The sequence below is a fragment of the Stegastes partitus genome, unplaced genomic scaffold, assembly GCF_000690725.1.
Source record: "Stegastes partitus isolate 25-593 unplaced genomic scaffold, Stegastes_partitus-1.0.2 Scaffold2057, whole genome shotgun sequence".
NCBI classification, from domain to species: Eukaryota; Metazoa; Chordata; class Actinopteri; family Pomacentridae; genus Stegastes; species Stegastes partitus.
Window position 1 is genome coordinate 396 of NW_007579788.1, and position 15,795 is coordinate 16,190.

The 15,795-nt window shown below is 38.4% G+C and overlaps 4 protein-coding genes across 5 annotated transcripts; 3 read left to right on the forward strand and 1 right to left on the reverse strand.

Moving 5' to 3' along the window:
* Nucleotides 1–1,138: 1,138 nt before the first annotated feature.
* On the forward strand, nt 1,139–2,243 carry LOC103373758 (monoacylglycerol lipase abhd6-A-like; the record flags this gene model as incomplete). Its single annotated transcript, XM_008303729.1, has 4 exons — nt 1,139–1,296; nt 1,401–1,455; nt 1,569–1,669; nt 1,875–2,243. Coding segments are annotated over 4 exons (494 nt in total), but the record flags the coding sequence as incomplete, so codon positions are not given.
* Nucleotides 2,244–2,379: 136 nt separating this feature from the next.
* LOC103373750 (BTB/POZ domain-containing protein KCTD6) lies at nt 2,380–6,314 on the forward strand. Of its 2 annotated transcripts, XM_008303719.1 has the most exons (3): nt 2,380–2,518; nt 3,873–3,961; nt 4,366–6,314. In XM_008303719.1, exons 2-3 carry the CDS (start codon nt 3,935–3,937, stop codon nt 5,050–5,052), a joined length of 714 nt encoding a protein of 237 aa, XP_008301941.1. In that variant the 5' UTR covers nt 2,380–2,518; nt 3,873–3,934; the 3' UTR covers nt 5,053–6,314. The 2 variants fall into 2 exon arrangements, with proteins under 2 accessions (XP_008301941.1, XP_008301942.1); XM_008303720.1 differs by lacking the exon at nt 3,873–3,961.
* Nucleotides 6,315–8,256: 1,942 nt separating this feature from the next.
* uqcc5 (ubiquinol-cytochrome c reductase complex assembly factor 5) lies at nt 8,257–12,501 on the forward strand. Its single transcript, XM_008303723.1, has 2 exons — nt 8,257–8,547; nt 11,815–12,501. The coding sequence occupies exons 1-2, from the start codon at nt 8,394–8,396 to the stop codon at nt 11,904–11,906; spliced, it is 246 nt and encodes an 81-aa protein (XP_008301945.1). The 5' UTR covers nt 8,257–8,393; the 3' UTR covers nt 11,907–12,501.
* Nucleotides 12,058–14,185, reverse strand: ognb (osteoglycin, paralog b). The gene is made up of 6 exons (XM_008303722.1): nt 14,028–14,185; nt 13,839–13,917; nt 13,396–13,560; nt 13,108–13,310; nt 12,909–13,001; nt 12,058–12,821 (listed from the first exon to the last, which is right to left on the reverse strand). Exons 1-6 carry the CDS (start codon nt 14,103–14,105, stop codon nt 12,651–12,653), a joined length of 789 nt encoding a protein of 262 aa, XP_008301944.1. The 5' UTR covers nt 14,106–14,185; the 3' UTR covers nt 12,058–12,650.
* Between the last annotated feature and the right edge of the window lie 1,610 nt (nt 14,186–15,795).

Below are 15,795 nucleotides of genomic sequence, written 5' to 3' on the forward strand. Positions count from 1 at the left end.
TCATAATATATACATGTTTTATAATATATTTATAATATTTCATATAATATATAATATAAAATGTGTTTTATTTATTATATATAGATATTGTATTATTGATATTTTATTTTATTATGCCGGAGTAGAAATTGTACTTTTCTGTTAGGTAATGATGCACATACAGTAATGATAATAGTAATCATCATCGTAATCATAATCACAGAATAATGTCAAAGTTACAACACATCCCCTGTGATAAGAACTGATTTTTTGGGGAGGGATTACCTGATGTATATTTCACATTCTATTAAAAATACTGAAAAATAAAACAAAAGGGAAATGATTACATCAACTGATAATAAAGTAATTTGAAAATGTAAATAAACGGGAATATACCTGATAATCATTTTTGTTAAAATGCACACTCATACAACTGTTAATACGCAGATATTTGTGTGTGTGTGCAGATCTTTCAGCATATTGTAATTAAAGTGGTTTAAACTACATTTCTGCACCTCCTCCCAGCTCTGTTTTCAGGCTTCAGAAAATCAAACCGATTTCAGCCAACCACAAGGCTTCTCACCAATCAGGTGACAGAGTATAAACAGCAACAAAATTAGTGGTGAGAGCAGGATGTGGTGTTGGAGGACACGCACGTGGGAGGCTGGGTCCGAATCCCACTTGAATGTTCATTTTTACAATCGTTTGACTGCCTTTAGCTGTTCGGTAGAAAGGATGTAAATTGGATATTTTCATGTTTTGTTTTGTTTTTTTTCCTCCAGATATCTTCAGCTTTAATGTTTTTATTAACATATTAACATCCTCAGTCAGCTATAAACCTAAGTATCCCTTCTTGTAGTTAGCTGTGGAAGAATAAGCAGCTATCTGACCCTGATGAAATACTGCCTGTTTAAAAGCAAATGAATTCCTACAAAGCAATAATTAAATCAATGCCTATGATAAGTTGCTATTTCTGACATTTAGTTTAATCATAGGTTTGCTCTTGCCGTATTTAAAGCATTACCCATTTTTGCTTTGTCAGCTTTCCTTAGCAGCTTGCGATTTTCCTCTTTTCCAAACAAAACATGGCCATGCATCATCAGTGTAAAATCCAACGCTGTTTTTTTTTTCTTCTTTTACTTTTCTTTTCATCCTGCAGGTATAAGACATCCATGTGAGACCAAATTTGACAATCATCTGCAGGATCTGGAGCACAGCAATTACACACTGAACATCCCGCTGATTCCCACAACCCCCGAGGAGATGGAGGACATGTTCAGACTGTGTTCCCATGTTCGCTTTAGAATTCCTCAGCAGGTCAGAACTTCATTTAGTAAAGACCAAACACAAAAACATATCCTCCTTTGTATGAAGGTTTGTCATATTTTGTGGATGTTTAACCATACATTTGCATCGTTTAGATTCTTCAAGGACTGGTCGACGTCCGACAGCCTCACAACACATTTTATCAAGAGGGTCGGTTCACTTTGCTCTGACACATTTTAGCTGTGACCATCTAACAGTACAGTATACTTCATATTGAGAAAAAAACCCCACTCAATTCTTTTTTTTTTCTTTTTAAAAAACAGTGTTTATGGAGATTGTTGGTGAGAAATCAAGATATGCCTTACAGGATCACTTGCATCTGATAACTGCACCTTTACAAGTGATATGGGGCAAACAAGACCAGGTAATTATGATGGCTCACTGATACAGTGACTCAGCAAAGCTTGTGTAAACACATAAGTGATCACCCTGCAGCTTTTGCTTCTAAACTAATTCTAAGATTCAAACAAACACGAAGGCGGTGGCTCAGGTTTCTTTAGTAAATAATGTCTGAATAAAGAACCTTCAGTCTCCTTCAAAGACGTAATAAAAACTGTGATTCCATCTAGGTGGTGGATGTGTCTGGGGCTGCAGTCATTGCAGAGATGTTGCCCGGATGCAGAGTGGACCTGCTGGAGAACTGCGGCCACTCTGTGGTGATGGAGAGGCCTTGTCGGACAGCCAAACTCATCCTGGAGTTCATCATCCTGCAGCAGAATGCCAGGGGTGGCATGAAGAAATCTTCCTGAAAAAAAAAAAAAAAGACTGTCAATCAGCTCCTTCTATCCTAACGCTTCATATGCTTTTTGTAGACAGATGCACATACTTCAGAAATGATTGCAGTAGGCAGGAGTTGCAGTGCTCCTGCATTGCATTATGTGTTATAAATCACATTTCATTTGTAATGTGGACTGCTAATAAAAAACCCTGTGCATGAATCTGTGTGTGTCTGTGTGTGTGCACGTGCGTATGTGTGTGTGCGCGCGCAGACGGGGGGGATGTGTTCCTGCAGAGGTGCCTGAGCTTGCAGCAGCACCTCCTCCCCTCCTTCACCCTCCTTGCGTGCGCAGTTTTTGCTGCAGCCTGGAGCCGAGCACAGCTGCCCGGTGCAACCAGCGGCAGACATCAATGACTATCCGGCTGCACCGTTAAATGCCAAACGCAGGCCGCTGTTACTGGACAAAAAAACACAAGTAGGCACAAAAGAGAGCCGGTAAGCCTTTATTTTAGCGTCTATTTCCACTCCCAGTTAGTCCAATTGAGGTCCCGGTGTTAACCTTAGTAGTAACCGCAGCTAATGGCTCATGGACTGCTAGCTGTGTTAGCTTGTTAGCTGGAAACTAGCTGTTAGCTCGGTTAGCTGGCTAAACGGTTAACATTTCCAGTGTAGCACTTAAATTGTTAACGCTACATACTTTAGAGTACCCACGCTGGATTTACGACTTAAAAGCAACATCATTGAACTTTTACATGGAGTGTGTTGCTTTTGGTATCAGTTTTCTTCGGTTTCATGGCAGCAAATGCAATGAAATGGACTGTGGTTGGATGGCTGCTCTCAATATTAGCTTTAAAGCCAACGTTGGTTTGTTGGCTTGACAAACATTCATCAGTGCAGGAGAAATAGTTTGTTATACAGCAGAGGAAGGTATGAAACGTGAATGAGACGGGGTTTGTGTGCAAAGGATTCATCACAGCTAGGTTTCAGTTTCAAGTAAGAGGCATTACCATCTCTAGTCTTCAGCTCTGACTTTTTATGCACAGATATATGAGATATAAAGTTTATTATTGAACTTGGAAACAGGTTTTGAGTGTAGTCTAGAAGCTACTTTGAACCGTGTCACATTGCCAGAGGAGGTGAGAATGAACAATGGCCAAACTAAATGTATTGTGTTTGGTAGTAGGGGTCTTCCTGCTGATGCCACTCCCTTCATTTTGCCAACAGATGGGATATCAGGTCACTGAAGTCAAATTACAGGCTGCTGAATAAGATAATGTCCTGTTTAATTCTAAATAGATTGATTAGGCTTCTTCCATGATGGTAAAGAGAACTTTTCAGTTTAAAAAAAAAAAGTTAATATCCTTGCTCTTCATTCATGATTGCCCTTGTTTGGTCAAACCTGCAGTACTGGCAAGAGCTGCTGGGAGACAGTTCACTTGATCTGAAATTGAGCAGAACTGAGCAACCGTATTAGTTTGTTATGGTAAATTCTGTGTTAATACCCCTGAGGTGCCTCAGTGATTATAATGAGTGACTGTTGAGGCTAAATTTCTTGTCTACTGTTATTCATGGAAGTGTCATTTGGAATGATAAACTAAGGTACCTTGTTTAAAAAAACTGTTTTTTGGTATGAAACACATCTAGTGAACAGCAGTCAGCTTTTACTGTTGAATCCAGTATGTTCATATACACACAAAACAGCTCCCATGTTCACGTAATCTAACACGAGAGTTGATGCAAGCTCTTATCTGTAATGCAGTATTTGACTGAGCCTACATCACCGTGTCCGTCTTATTCTGCATAATGAAACTTTGTTACAGCTCATGTAAATGTGACTGTTTTTTCACAGGTGAAAATACTTATCTGTTGCCTCTCTACTTTGGTTCTGACCAAGTGGGTATTCTTCTACAAATGGATAATGGAGACTGGGGCCATCGGGTAAGAGATGGCTAAAAATCAGGGCAATGTCAGACACTGCTGAAACTTACTCTGTTTCCAGTTTAGTGTAAATGAAACTGAATCCAGTTCCGTCAAAAACAAGGTAGTAAATCCTGCCTTCATAAAAGCTAGAATGTTGTTTTTTTTTTTCAAGTTTTTAGAGGGATGTTAATGTCACATTGAGAGGCTGTGGTTTGTGTTGAACTGATGCAATTTATTAGCACTTACTATAGTATTTAATGTGTTAGATTAAACTAATTTTAGCTAGGTGTGCCTAATATGCTGAAAACTAAGTGTATTTCTACTTCCCACTTGACTGTCTTGCTGTTCACAATGTCGCTTTTTACTGCAAAATGCAAACTCTACTTTACTTTAACTTGACAAATTGTCCTTTCCTCTGCTAGATGACTACTCCCGTTACCTTGAACGTGGGAGGCCACCTGTACACCACCAGTCTATCCACCCTGCAGCGTTATCCAGACTCCATGCTGGGCGCAATGTTCCGGGGAGATTTCCCCACAACTCGAGATTCCCAAGGGAATTATTTCATCGATCGCGATGGAACACTTTTCCGGTACATCCTGAACTTCCTGCGGACGTCTGAGCTGACCCTTCCCGTGGACTTCACAGAGACAGACCTCCTGAGGAAAGAGGCGGATTTCTACCAAATCGAACCTTTGATCCAGTGCCTTCACGATCCCAAGCCGCTGTACCCTCCCGACATCTTTGAGCAGGTCGTGGAGCTCTCTAGCACTCGGAAACTGTCAAAATATTCAAACCCAGTTGCTGTCATCATCACACAGCTAACCATAACTACGAAGGTTCACGCCCTGCTCGAAGGTATTTCCAACAACTTCACAAAGTGGAACAAACACATGATGGACACCAGAGACTGCCAGGTGTCGTTCACCTTCGGACCATGTGACTATCATCAGGAGGTGTCCCTAAGGGTTCACCTCATGGACTACATAATGAAGCAAGGTTTCACCATTCGGAACACGCGTGTGCATCACATGAGTGAGCGTGCAAACGAGAACACGGTCGAGCACCACTGGACTTTCTGTAGACCAGCTCACAAAGTTGAAGACTGAGTTACAGCACAGCGGTGGCACTGCTGTTAAATTTGTCTTCATATTCCACAAATCCTGATAACAAAAAAGAACTAAATTGACCTCCATTTCATTCATGTATCACTAACTGATTTTTTTTTTCTTGCTTTAGCCAATGTTGAATAGTGCACAAAGCTGAAAATCCAGACAGCAAAAAAACATGAAAACGTGAATTCTTAATTCATTCACCTGTTTAAGCACAATACTTTCTCGTCCATCTTGCTAAGTACATATTTGACATTTCTTGAAAATGGAATATGTCTTTGATTGTAAGGTCTGAAAACTAAAAACAGCATTTCTTAGGAGGCAGAAAGGCCGTGAAGTTAATTCAGTAAGGACACTGTATTAACATAGTGATGCTAAAATGTGGGTGCAATGATTTTTATAGGAATAATTGTGGTTAAGAAATGAGTAATAAAGTGGTTGTAAAGAAGTACTCATGATTTGAGACTCGGTGCCTACATATGGTATCAGATCTTAACATTAAACTGCATTAATATGAGTTTTAATCACAATTTGTAGGAAAAAGTAAAAAAAAAAGAAGAGCTGTCTTGTTCACAAGTTACATCAGATTTTGAACTTGAGACACTGAACAAATAACTTTTTTGGACTCCAAGATGATAGGAGTTTACTTTTTTATAATAAGCATAACTTATGGTTATCTTTCGCCTAGTAGTTTTCTGGTGAGTTTACAGTAGATCTTAGAATTAGTCTCTTAGGTCTCTATTATCCCCTTGTACGGTACTATTTCTAGCCCCTAGTAGTTGTTGCATGTGTCTGACTGTCTTGTGTATGTATACTGTATGTATCTGCTCTGTGTGCTTAATATTACTACGTCATACTGTTTCATTTCTGAGCTCATATCAACAGTGATGTGTTTGGTCATCCCAGCCAAAATAAATCCATCTGTGTATTTGATTTCATTAATTTCGCTTTGTTGCCGAACTTTGCATTTTAGCTCTGATATTTTGCGCTATAGCTCGTTTGGTATATCAGCTGTTCAAACATCCAACCACTTCCAGTCACATTCAAGTTAACTCCAAATTTCTAACCTAATAGGAGGAGATAGTATATTTCCCAAGCATGTACAGTTAAGCAATAATTCATCTGAATAATTTGGCACGTCAAATATTTTAGTTTAATACGTTTTTAGCTATTCACTGGGTTTAAAGAATGTGTTTGTGAGGGTTTATGTTATTCACTGTAAGAACTGTCTGACCGCGTTAAACTGCATTGTCAGATAATCTTAATGTGTTTGTGTTTTTCTTTTGTATGTCAGCACAACCCTATGGCTTTATTTGATTTCCATCCAGTGACCTATTTTTATAGAGCGTTCATTGAATTTCAATAGAGAAGGCACTAAAAAATGTGAAACATGTTGACATGTCCATAATTTAATTTTAAGAGGGAAAAACCACAGCAGGAAAGATTTATTTGAATGGGTTCATAATAATGGAGAAGGTTTATTATTATTATTATTATTATTATTATTATTTTGGGGTCAGAAAACCTAAACTTAAGTTTAGGTTTTATACTTGTGAAATTTTGTTTTAGCTTGCAGTAAGATTTGTTTGTATGAATATACAGTAGTTCATATGTACCCAGATGTAAGGCTTACGTCTCTGTCATACAGTAAATACTGTAGGTATCTTGTCCATTTAAAAGAAGTCTGTCCCCATGCTAAATAGTTTTGTAGTGATGTGTTTTGATTGACAGGGGCTGATGCAATTGTTCATATATCCTGAAAGCGTTATTCAACCTATGGATGCTAAGCTACCACCACCCCAGTTTTGATGCTCTGCAAGTGATCATTTTTCAGTGGTCCCATATTGTGCCCCTTTTTCAGCAAATTAACGAGCAGAATGCGTCCTACAATTTTTCAGCTCAATATACCATAAAAACTGTTAATTTTACTACAACTGTATAACCCCTGGTTTCAGCCTGTTCTAAACTGGCTGTTTTCAATACATGTAACTTTTAATACTGCTGAGCTATGGCTGTTTATATCCCCTTCAGGAAGAAGACTCTCTCTGCATCTGTGATTGACAGCGCAGAGCAAAACACTTCATCGCATAAGATATGAATGAGTGTGCGGGACCAGTACTTTCTCCTGCTCTATCGCTCTGAGTGGTCATTTTAAACTTACGTTTATGGTAAGTTCGTCTGCCAACGTTGCAGCTATAACATCAGAAGGTCAGTCGTGCAGAGCAGCAGCTTGAAAATCACTACAAAGTGAATGCCAGTTAACATTTACTCTTAATGGGCTGTGTTTCATTCACTATTTCATATTTGTTCTGTTGTCTGACAACAAAAACAGAAAAATATGTAAATGAGAACAGCTTCATTTGGAGTTTGGGTGGATTTAAATGTGGTATATGTGAGCACAGAGAGCAATATGTCAGAAGGACATTAATTCCTTTTGTTATAAGAAATATTTCTATATAGAAACTTATTCTGTATAGAAAGTTCTTTCTAGCTCGTAAAGCTGCGAAGCTATGCAGTTGAGGGGAGATTAGAAGAATGGCAGAAAAAAACATCTGCATATTCTTACAGCTTTTGTTTTACACCTTCAAGTTTTTAAGAAATACCAGTAAAAAGGATTTTCCCCATACAGGTCCTTGAAGGCATTCTTGCTCTTAGGTCGGTGGTTCAAAACACAGCCACAGCTTCAGGATCAATACATGGATTTAATTATTGATTCTTAATACTTGACATGATTTTACAAATCAAAGGCTTTCAGACAGTACATTTCTACTGTATACCATACTGAGATATACAGGTTCTACATAGACCATGTCAAAATCTTGACCCAATGGTCTTCTTAAGACTTACCATTCCATGAAAACCGTATTGTATCTTCATATATTATGCACATTATGTATTTTTTCGGCCAGTTTTTGTTCATAAATACATTGAAAAACAATGTTCACCATTTAAAATTAATTTTACTAACGTGTGCAGAGAAAGTGAACAAAACTGTCAACGTTATGTGGCCTTCAAACCTGTGTTACGCTTTTTCATTTCGCATAGCCATTTTTTTAAAACTAACGCTTACCACACACCCGGATGCTGCGACTCTTCCGGGGTGCGTTCATTTTAATCACAAACGTCGCGCTGCTTTTGGTTCGTCTCTGGATTCTTGAGAACTCCGCACGCTTGGTTTATGCGAGGTAGCGAAACGAGCGCACCCTCTCGTCCATCGCCCTCATAACATTTGTAAAGGACATGTAAGAGGTCCATGCATGAGCCTGTTCTCTAAAGGTTACCTCAAGAGTTTATAGACCGTTTGTCGAGCCCCAGCTTGTACATGCCAGTTAGTCAGAATGTTTATTAAGAGCAAAACCGTGAGAAGTTTGTTGAGGTTTGTCCCCGGGAAACGTCGCTTCGGGTCGTACAGGTTCCTACCTATCTTTTTCTGCATTGGAGGAGTCATGGAGTGGATCATGATCAACGTGAGGATAGGAAAAGAGACTTTTTGTAAGTGCAAACCGACAATTTGAGCGCCTCTTTTACACTAAATATAACGCTACGACATCTTCTTAAGCTAGCATGGTGGACACTGTTAGCCTACAGCTACCTGAAATGGCCGTTAAGAACAGCTAGATATAAACACACAACTTTTAAATGTCTCGCTAGATTAAATTAAGGACTAGCTATCCGCCTGAAAAGCTGCCTCACGTAATGTCAAACGTTTCTGCCAAGGAACGTGATAATTATTTTAGTATAACGTGTCTACCACGAGTTTACAGGGGCACCCTGTTAGGACGGAGCGCGTGTACAAATCTGGAACACACACCTCCCCTGACCTTCCACATATGTGTTTTCTAAAATCATCCTACAGCCTTTTCTTTTTCTTTCTGACTGCTGCCAACAGGAAATATGAGAAATCAGACACCTTTTTTCAGTGTATTAAGACTGTTAGGGTCAGACTGCACACGTGTTGTTTACAGCTGCAGCTGTACAGTACACATCAATCACTTCAATGTCAAATCATTCCAAGTTACAACTCATTTCAAGAAGTGCCTTTTATAAGAGTATTTCCTCTTATGAGCAATCAAAAATCTATACTTTCAAAGTATTATATTGAAAATACTACAGAAGTGAATACAGCTGCGGTGGCTGACACACAAGTTAGAAAACCTGTGAACGCTGAAATATAATTCAGTGATTTCTTACAAGCCTAACTCCATGCACATGGTTATAAAATTAGCTGCAAAACCAGAAGCTTTGTACCTATGGGCTGTGTCTGTCTGCATGTGTTCCACTTGGCAGAAAAACAAACCAGAGGAAGTGAAAATGTCTGCTTGTGAGATTTTACAAAGATACAAGAGTCCAACTAAACCAACCAAAGCAACAAAAAAATCATCTGAAAGGCAGTTGCAGCCGTGATCAAGAGGTATAGAACAAGCCACAGTACCACTAATATGAGCCACAGGTGCCGTCCTCTTGAAATGATACCATGGACAGTCAGTTACTTGCACAATCTACCTCTAAAAAACAGATGGGCAGACTTGGCATAGGGGCTGTCAATGGAAACTGGAGTTTCTTTGATCGCTCAGGCAGTAAGAAGTGTGCATAAAATCAACATACTTCAATGTATATGGATGGTATTCAAAGAAAGGGCTGCTGAAAAAAATAGTCTTTAAAGAATGGTGGAACAATCGCATCAAAAATGTATGCAACTCTGGTCTCCTCTAAGTAAAAGTGTGAATCTCAGTAATGAAAGATGTATTCACTTTTGCTGCATTAAGTTCCTTCTGTGGGGTTTGTATTTTTAATGAATGAAAACTGTTTTATTTCATTTTATATAGAAACAAATACCCAGCTGTTCCACCAAAAAGAATTGCAGTTACTGTAAGGGCATTCATTTTTGAATTGTTTGATATTTAAGTGATATTGCCCACAGGTGTACGCACTTATGTTGTATAGAATACTTACTGAAATATTTCATTATCTATAATAAGTGAGGGGTACATCAACCATTAGTCGTCTCTAACAGTGTGTTAGTGGGAATTTGTATAACTAACCATTGATCTAGACGACATATTGTACATATTAATTATACGACAAAGGATTACGTAGATACATATCATCAGCAGGCATTTAACTTACAGTCATTTTCATTGTTCATTCATCAATCTGTTGTTTGGTCTATTAAATGTAAGAAGGTAGTGAAAAATGCTGATCGGTGTTTCCCAAATGTGACTTCCTCAAATGTTTTGTCCACAACCCAAAATATTCAGTTTATTGTCATAGAGGACAGATAAACCAGCACATACTCAAATTTAAGTGGCTGAAATCTGCAAATTTTTAACTACAAAAAAACAACAAAAAAACCCCTCAAACTGATTAATTCATTCTCAAAATAGCTGACAGTTTATTTGATAGCTGACATCTAATCAGTGAATCACTGCAGTGCTGTTTAGCAGCAGAAGGACAAACAATGCCTCTGAAATAGCCCTGCATTCATATTTTTGTCTCATTTTTAATTTATTAATATATTATAGGGAAACAATTTTTGTTATCAGTATTTAGTATTTTTTGGAATAATTGCATAAATGTTTAGTCAATAAAAAGCTAGAAAATATTTTTAAAAATGCCCTTAACAAAATTGTCAGTTTACAAAGAAATGCCAAAGAAGAAAAAAAAAAATTTCTGTCAACAAAATGGTTGCTTTTTGATTAAGAAAATGTTCACTTGACTAATTGTTGGACTAATAACAAATGATATTGTTAGATTTTGTTTTTTTAGATGGATTCTGGCAAAGCTGGAACTAGTTTAATCCCCTTTATGTACTGTTTTTGAGTGTTATAAACAATGTGTCACACTTTTTAAACTCTTCAAAGTAGCTGCAATAATTCCCTCTGAAGATGTAAAAGTATAATAAAGTTGCATAAAAATGAAGCTTCTCAAGTACAAGGACTGTACAGCAGACTGAAGCTATACCTGGAAAGAGTAGATTGTTTAAAAGACTGCAAAGAAAAAGGACCCTTGAATGTTCCTACTCTCACTGAACCCATTCCCATTATTCCAGATGGGAAATAGTTCAAAATCCTCTTGTGTTAAAAAAAAAAAAGAAGAAGAAGAAAACAATCTACCCTGCACATTTAGTCCCATAAACGTCTGAGGCCATTTAAGGATACAGAGAAATGTTTTTCTCCACAGAGAACAGATTCCCATTCCTTCTTTCATCATTACCCAACTTGAAAGCAGTTTTTTTTTATTACATCTGTTGTGGTATTTTACACACTTGCATAAATCTGCAAAACAACTAATAGCTGTTTTTTTCAAGGCATACATTTTGACTGGTCAGCAAAGAAACAAACTTTGGTAATGATGGCTGCTATATGTAATGTCCCACTGAGTCACCATACAGCACCAGCACCTCAGAGCTGGCTCACCTGAATGGTATGCAGCCGGCATCAAATTACATGTGTTTTTCAACTATAGTGAGCCAAAATGTGTGCTGAGGAGAAGGTCTGTTTTGCATGCTCCGTCACTTCACTCTGACAGCTTGCTGGGACACTTGAACAGAGCCATTGTTATATTAAATAGCAACACCTGTGGGTTTTCTGCTATGAAAAATCAAACCAAATGCTGTGAATAAAGGGCCGTTGTAAATAGGAGATAAATGCCAAGCTTCAGCCACCCAGAACGTATTTTCAGTAGTCCGCCATATGTACCACTGCAGCTCTAACTGGAACCACGTTTCAGTCTTTTGAATCTATTTTTTTTTATTTCCAGATGATGTCTACCGAAGAAAACGATCAGAACGAGAGTACCAGCAGAAGATAACAGACGGTTTGGTAGTCCTTCAAGATCCCGCAGCCAAGTGAAAAATGCTCGGCTTCAATGTGGACTGCACATGTGTCATCTAGGGACATGTTGTTGGACTGCCATCATCCCTCACTGGGTTACAACAACTGTGTCACAACTTTACGAACATTATTGAGGAGTCAGAAGTGAAAAGCTGATGGAGAAATCACATCCAGCATGCAGGTTTTATTGTTTATATGGTCTTCGGTTAGAAAAACAATAGCAAAACTGCAATGATAATACAACTGTCATGAGAAATGATCACAACAAAGGTCTCATCTCGTCATGATACCAATGTGTCACTAATGCTTTGACAGCCAGTTTGTGTTGATGTATAACCTTAAAAACATTGCATAGTACCTGCTAAGACAAATCTGTGAAATTGTTCCGCACAGATAAAAGCAGGTTTGTGTTTAGGGACGCTTTGGAAAAATGTTGCACAGATGTGTTAAATACAGGCAGATATTGCTGTTAAAATACAAAAAAAAACAACAACAAACAAACACAATTTCCTCCTATTGCAGAAATCTTTGTTATACAATTACATGATTTCTATTTAATTATGAAAAACAAAGTATTTAATTGATTTATTGAGTATATAAAAATGTCACTTAAGAACTTCACTGTGCATTATTTATCATTATTATCATTATTATTATTTTTGCTTTATTTAAACTATCTGCATCTTTGTCCTGCACTTACTCAGATTGCACAGAACGTTTCCCTCAAGGTCTACCTCAGTCAAAAGCATGCTGTTTTGTGTTTCAGTTGTACCAGCCAATAGGCAGAGACTGCAGACAGATGAAGCTGTCGGGGTGCTGTGACAGCTTCAGGGGGTTGCCATCCAGCCTCACCTCGTCCATGTTGCTGCGGATGTAGTGGCTGGTGTTACCTTTGCAGAATGTCTCGTCGGTTATTTTTGAGATCTTGTTGTTCTGCAGGAAAGACCGAGAACACAATATTGGTGCATCGTGTAGCTGCTGGAAAAAAAATCTGATTGCTTTTCTTTGAGAGAAGCTTACATGCAGGTGCACAACGTGGAGAGACTCCGGAAGCTGGGGCACTGCCGTCAGTTCATTGTTTCCGAGGTAAAGATACGCCAGTCTTGCGAGTTTCTGCAACAACAAAAGGTCACTACCTGACACATAAAGATGCACACAACAGCATGCAAGCAAGATCACTGCTGTGACAGGACAGCAGTGGACCAACTTGTCAACTTACTTTAAAAGCTGTTGCCTTTACACCCTGGGTTTTCAGCTTGTTGAAATTGGCGTTGAAAGATACTAGCTTGTTGGGCAGCACAGGAAGTTTGGTCAGTCTGTTTTCTGCAAGAGTGAGCTCCTCGAGGTTGGGAAGTTTTGAAAAAGCTCCGTCGTCTATCTCAGCGATGAGATTCCCAGTTAGGTCGATTCTTCGTAATGTAGCTGGATAATAAACATAAAAGAGAGGTTGAAGATGCATTCACTGAGAGCAGAATGATAAGAGCTTAATACAGTGGATTTCCTTTACCCATGTCTGCAAAGTCTTTATTTTTGATTTTTGTGATTTTGTTGAAACGTGCGTAGAGATATGCTGTTTCTTTTGGCAGTGATGGGACAGCTGACAAGTCTGGGGAAACCTCCTCGCAGTAAACAGATCCGCTCAGGCAGACGCACAGTAGACATGTCGGCAGCTCTGAAAAGATCACATTGTCTCGTCGTCAGGTTGTTTTGACAGAAACAAGTTTTCCTCATTTTTCTTTTTGAAGAATTAAATGGTCTCAGCAGTGTGACTGTGCAGCACAAAATGCGCCACACTTAGTTTAGACGAGGACACTTGATCGGCCCCATTATTACATAATACAGGCTTTAGCTACATTCACAAAAATGTGGAAGAATGCTTCGGCAAGTGTTGCATAATCAGCTTTTAACCAGTTGTCGAAAACTATTTATCTGTTTAAAAAAAAGCCTTACCTTCGGCTTTCGGAGATGCAGCTGGTTCGGTGCCTGAGTCTTCAGAAAAGCCATAGTCAGGAATGTTTACAACCTCCTTCTAGAAAAAGACAACATTTTCATCTTAGCTATGCTTTTCCTCTAAACTTGATTCAGATTTTTCACCCACTAAATTAGGAAAGTGTGTAAAATCCCAAAAGATGTCCTTACTTTAGGTTTTCTTGCTGCGGATAACAGTATCCACGGGAGCATAACAGATGTCAAAATTAAAATCCTTAATTGCATCATGGTTTCTCAGTTGCTGGTGAGAGAAGAGAGGTCTGTCTGCGAGGCTGGGATCGGAGGTACATGTGAGCAGGAAAACTTTCCATCCAGTTTTTATTAAGCTGCCAGTGTATTGCTGAGTAAGAAAAGGAACTTTTAACTCAATATGTGCTGTGTGTGTGTCACACTAAGTGGTCTTGTTGACTCTTTGTAATGCTGTATTTGCTATTTGTCCAACAAACAGAAAATGTTGATAGTTGGAAAAACATACTGGAGGGGGAAAGTGATGATTAAAATATTAGTTGCAGCCAAATCATCAAGTAAAAAAAAAGTAGATGCTTTTAAATTAAAAAAAAAAAAAGACAAAAGTATGTTGTTTCTGGAATAAAGTAGTGCTCAGTTCCTGTTATTAATGGAAAAAATGGAGTGATTTATAATCTAGTACTGAATGGAAAAGCGAAAACTATTTGAAGTATGTTCTTTTTTTCGATGAAAATACTAAAGTCAAAGACCAACTTCACAGCAGCTTAAGCACCCTCCCTTCAGGAGAGGAGACTTCCCGTAATCAGAGTGACTATTTCTGAGGAAACAGATATTTTTGAGGGTCGTAGAATTCATTTGCCTGTTTGTGGAAGTCCCCTTCTACTAAAATGAGCTTTGATCAGTGTTGCTTCTCTTGAATATTTTCTTTTGAGAGTTTGATTTTAGAAGACTGTTTTTAATTTGACTGCTGAGAGTTAAAGACTCCCTCTGGTGAAGATTTTTTATTTATTACATTTTTTTACTTTTTAAAGCTCCATATGGTGTTTTTTTTCTATGCTGGAGTTATATCATGAGCAAAATTGGCAGTCAAAGCCACAGCAGAGCATTTCTACCCTAAAGATGACAGTCTCAAAAACACAGAATCAGACGGCCAGAGTTTCATACGTAACAAACTTAAAGAACCACATTAATCCGCCTCGTGGGACCTTCCACATCATAATTCTTATTCTATATCACTCCAATATTACAACTTGCTGTTGTGCAGGTTAGACTAGTTTTATAGCAGAGTTGTAGGTGACCTGGTGTGCTCGAGCTGCAGCGAGTTAGGAGGCATGAGCGGCGAGTAAGACAGGATCTGTAAATTTAAAGTGGTGTAGAGTTACATCTAATGCAGGAAGGGATTATTCTTATGGTAAAAACGTGTAAATATATATAGATTTCAGGCATTTAATCGATGACTGAGGACTGGAAAGAGTTCTGTTGTAAATAGGCAACTTACATTACTGCCATGTGGAAACTTGAAGCCTGCTTCCTATGTAGACTGATGATAAACTTTCAGTGAAGTAGAAATTTTATTGTAACCGAATGTCAGACTTCTAAAATGAAAAATATTTGCACATCATTAGATTTTTCAGTGAGGGAGAAGGCGTAATTATAATTTTAAGAATTTCTAACTAGGTAGTCAAACTTACATTATTTAATGCAAAGTATTTTTGCATGCGCTGAGCAGCCACAGCTTTAAAGCTACTGACAGCTGAGGTGAATGTCATTAATCATTTTGTGTTTTTCTGGGAAGCCTTGGGTCCTGGCATTTATGTGGACGTTACTGTGACACACAATAAACATTGTTGCAGACCAAGTACACCCCCAACCATGGTAAGGGCACTAATGGAATCAATCATCATGTGTCATGCCACACATCATTCCAGGTGTTGACTTGGCCTCAACATTT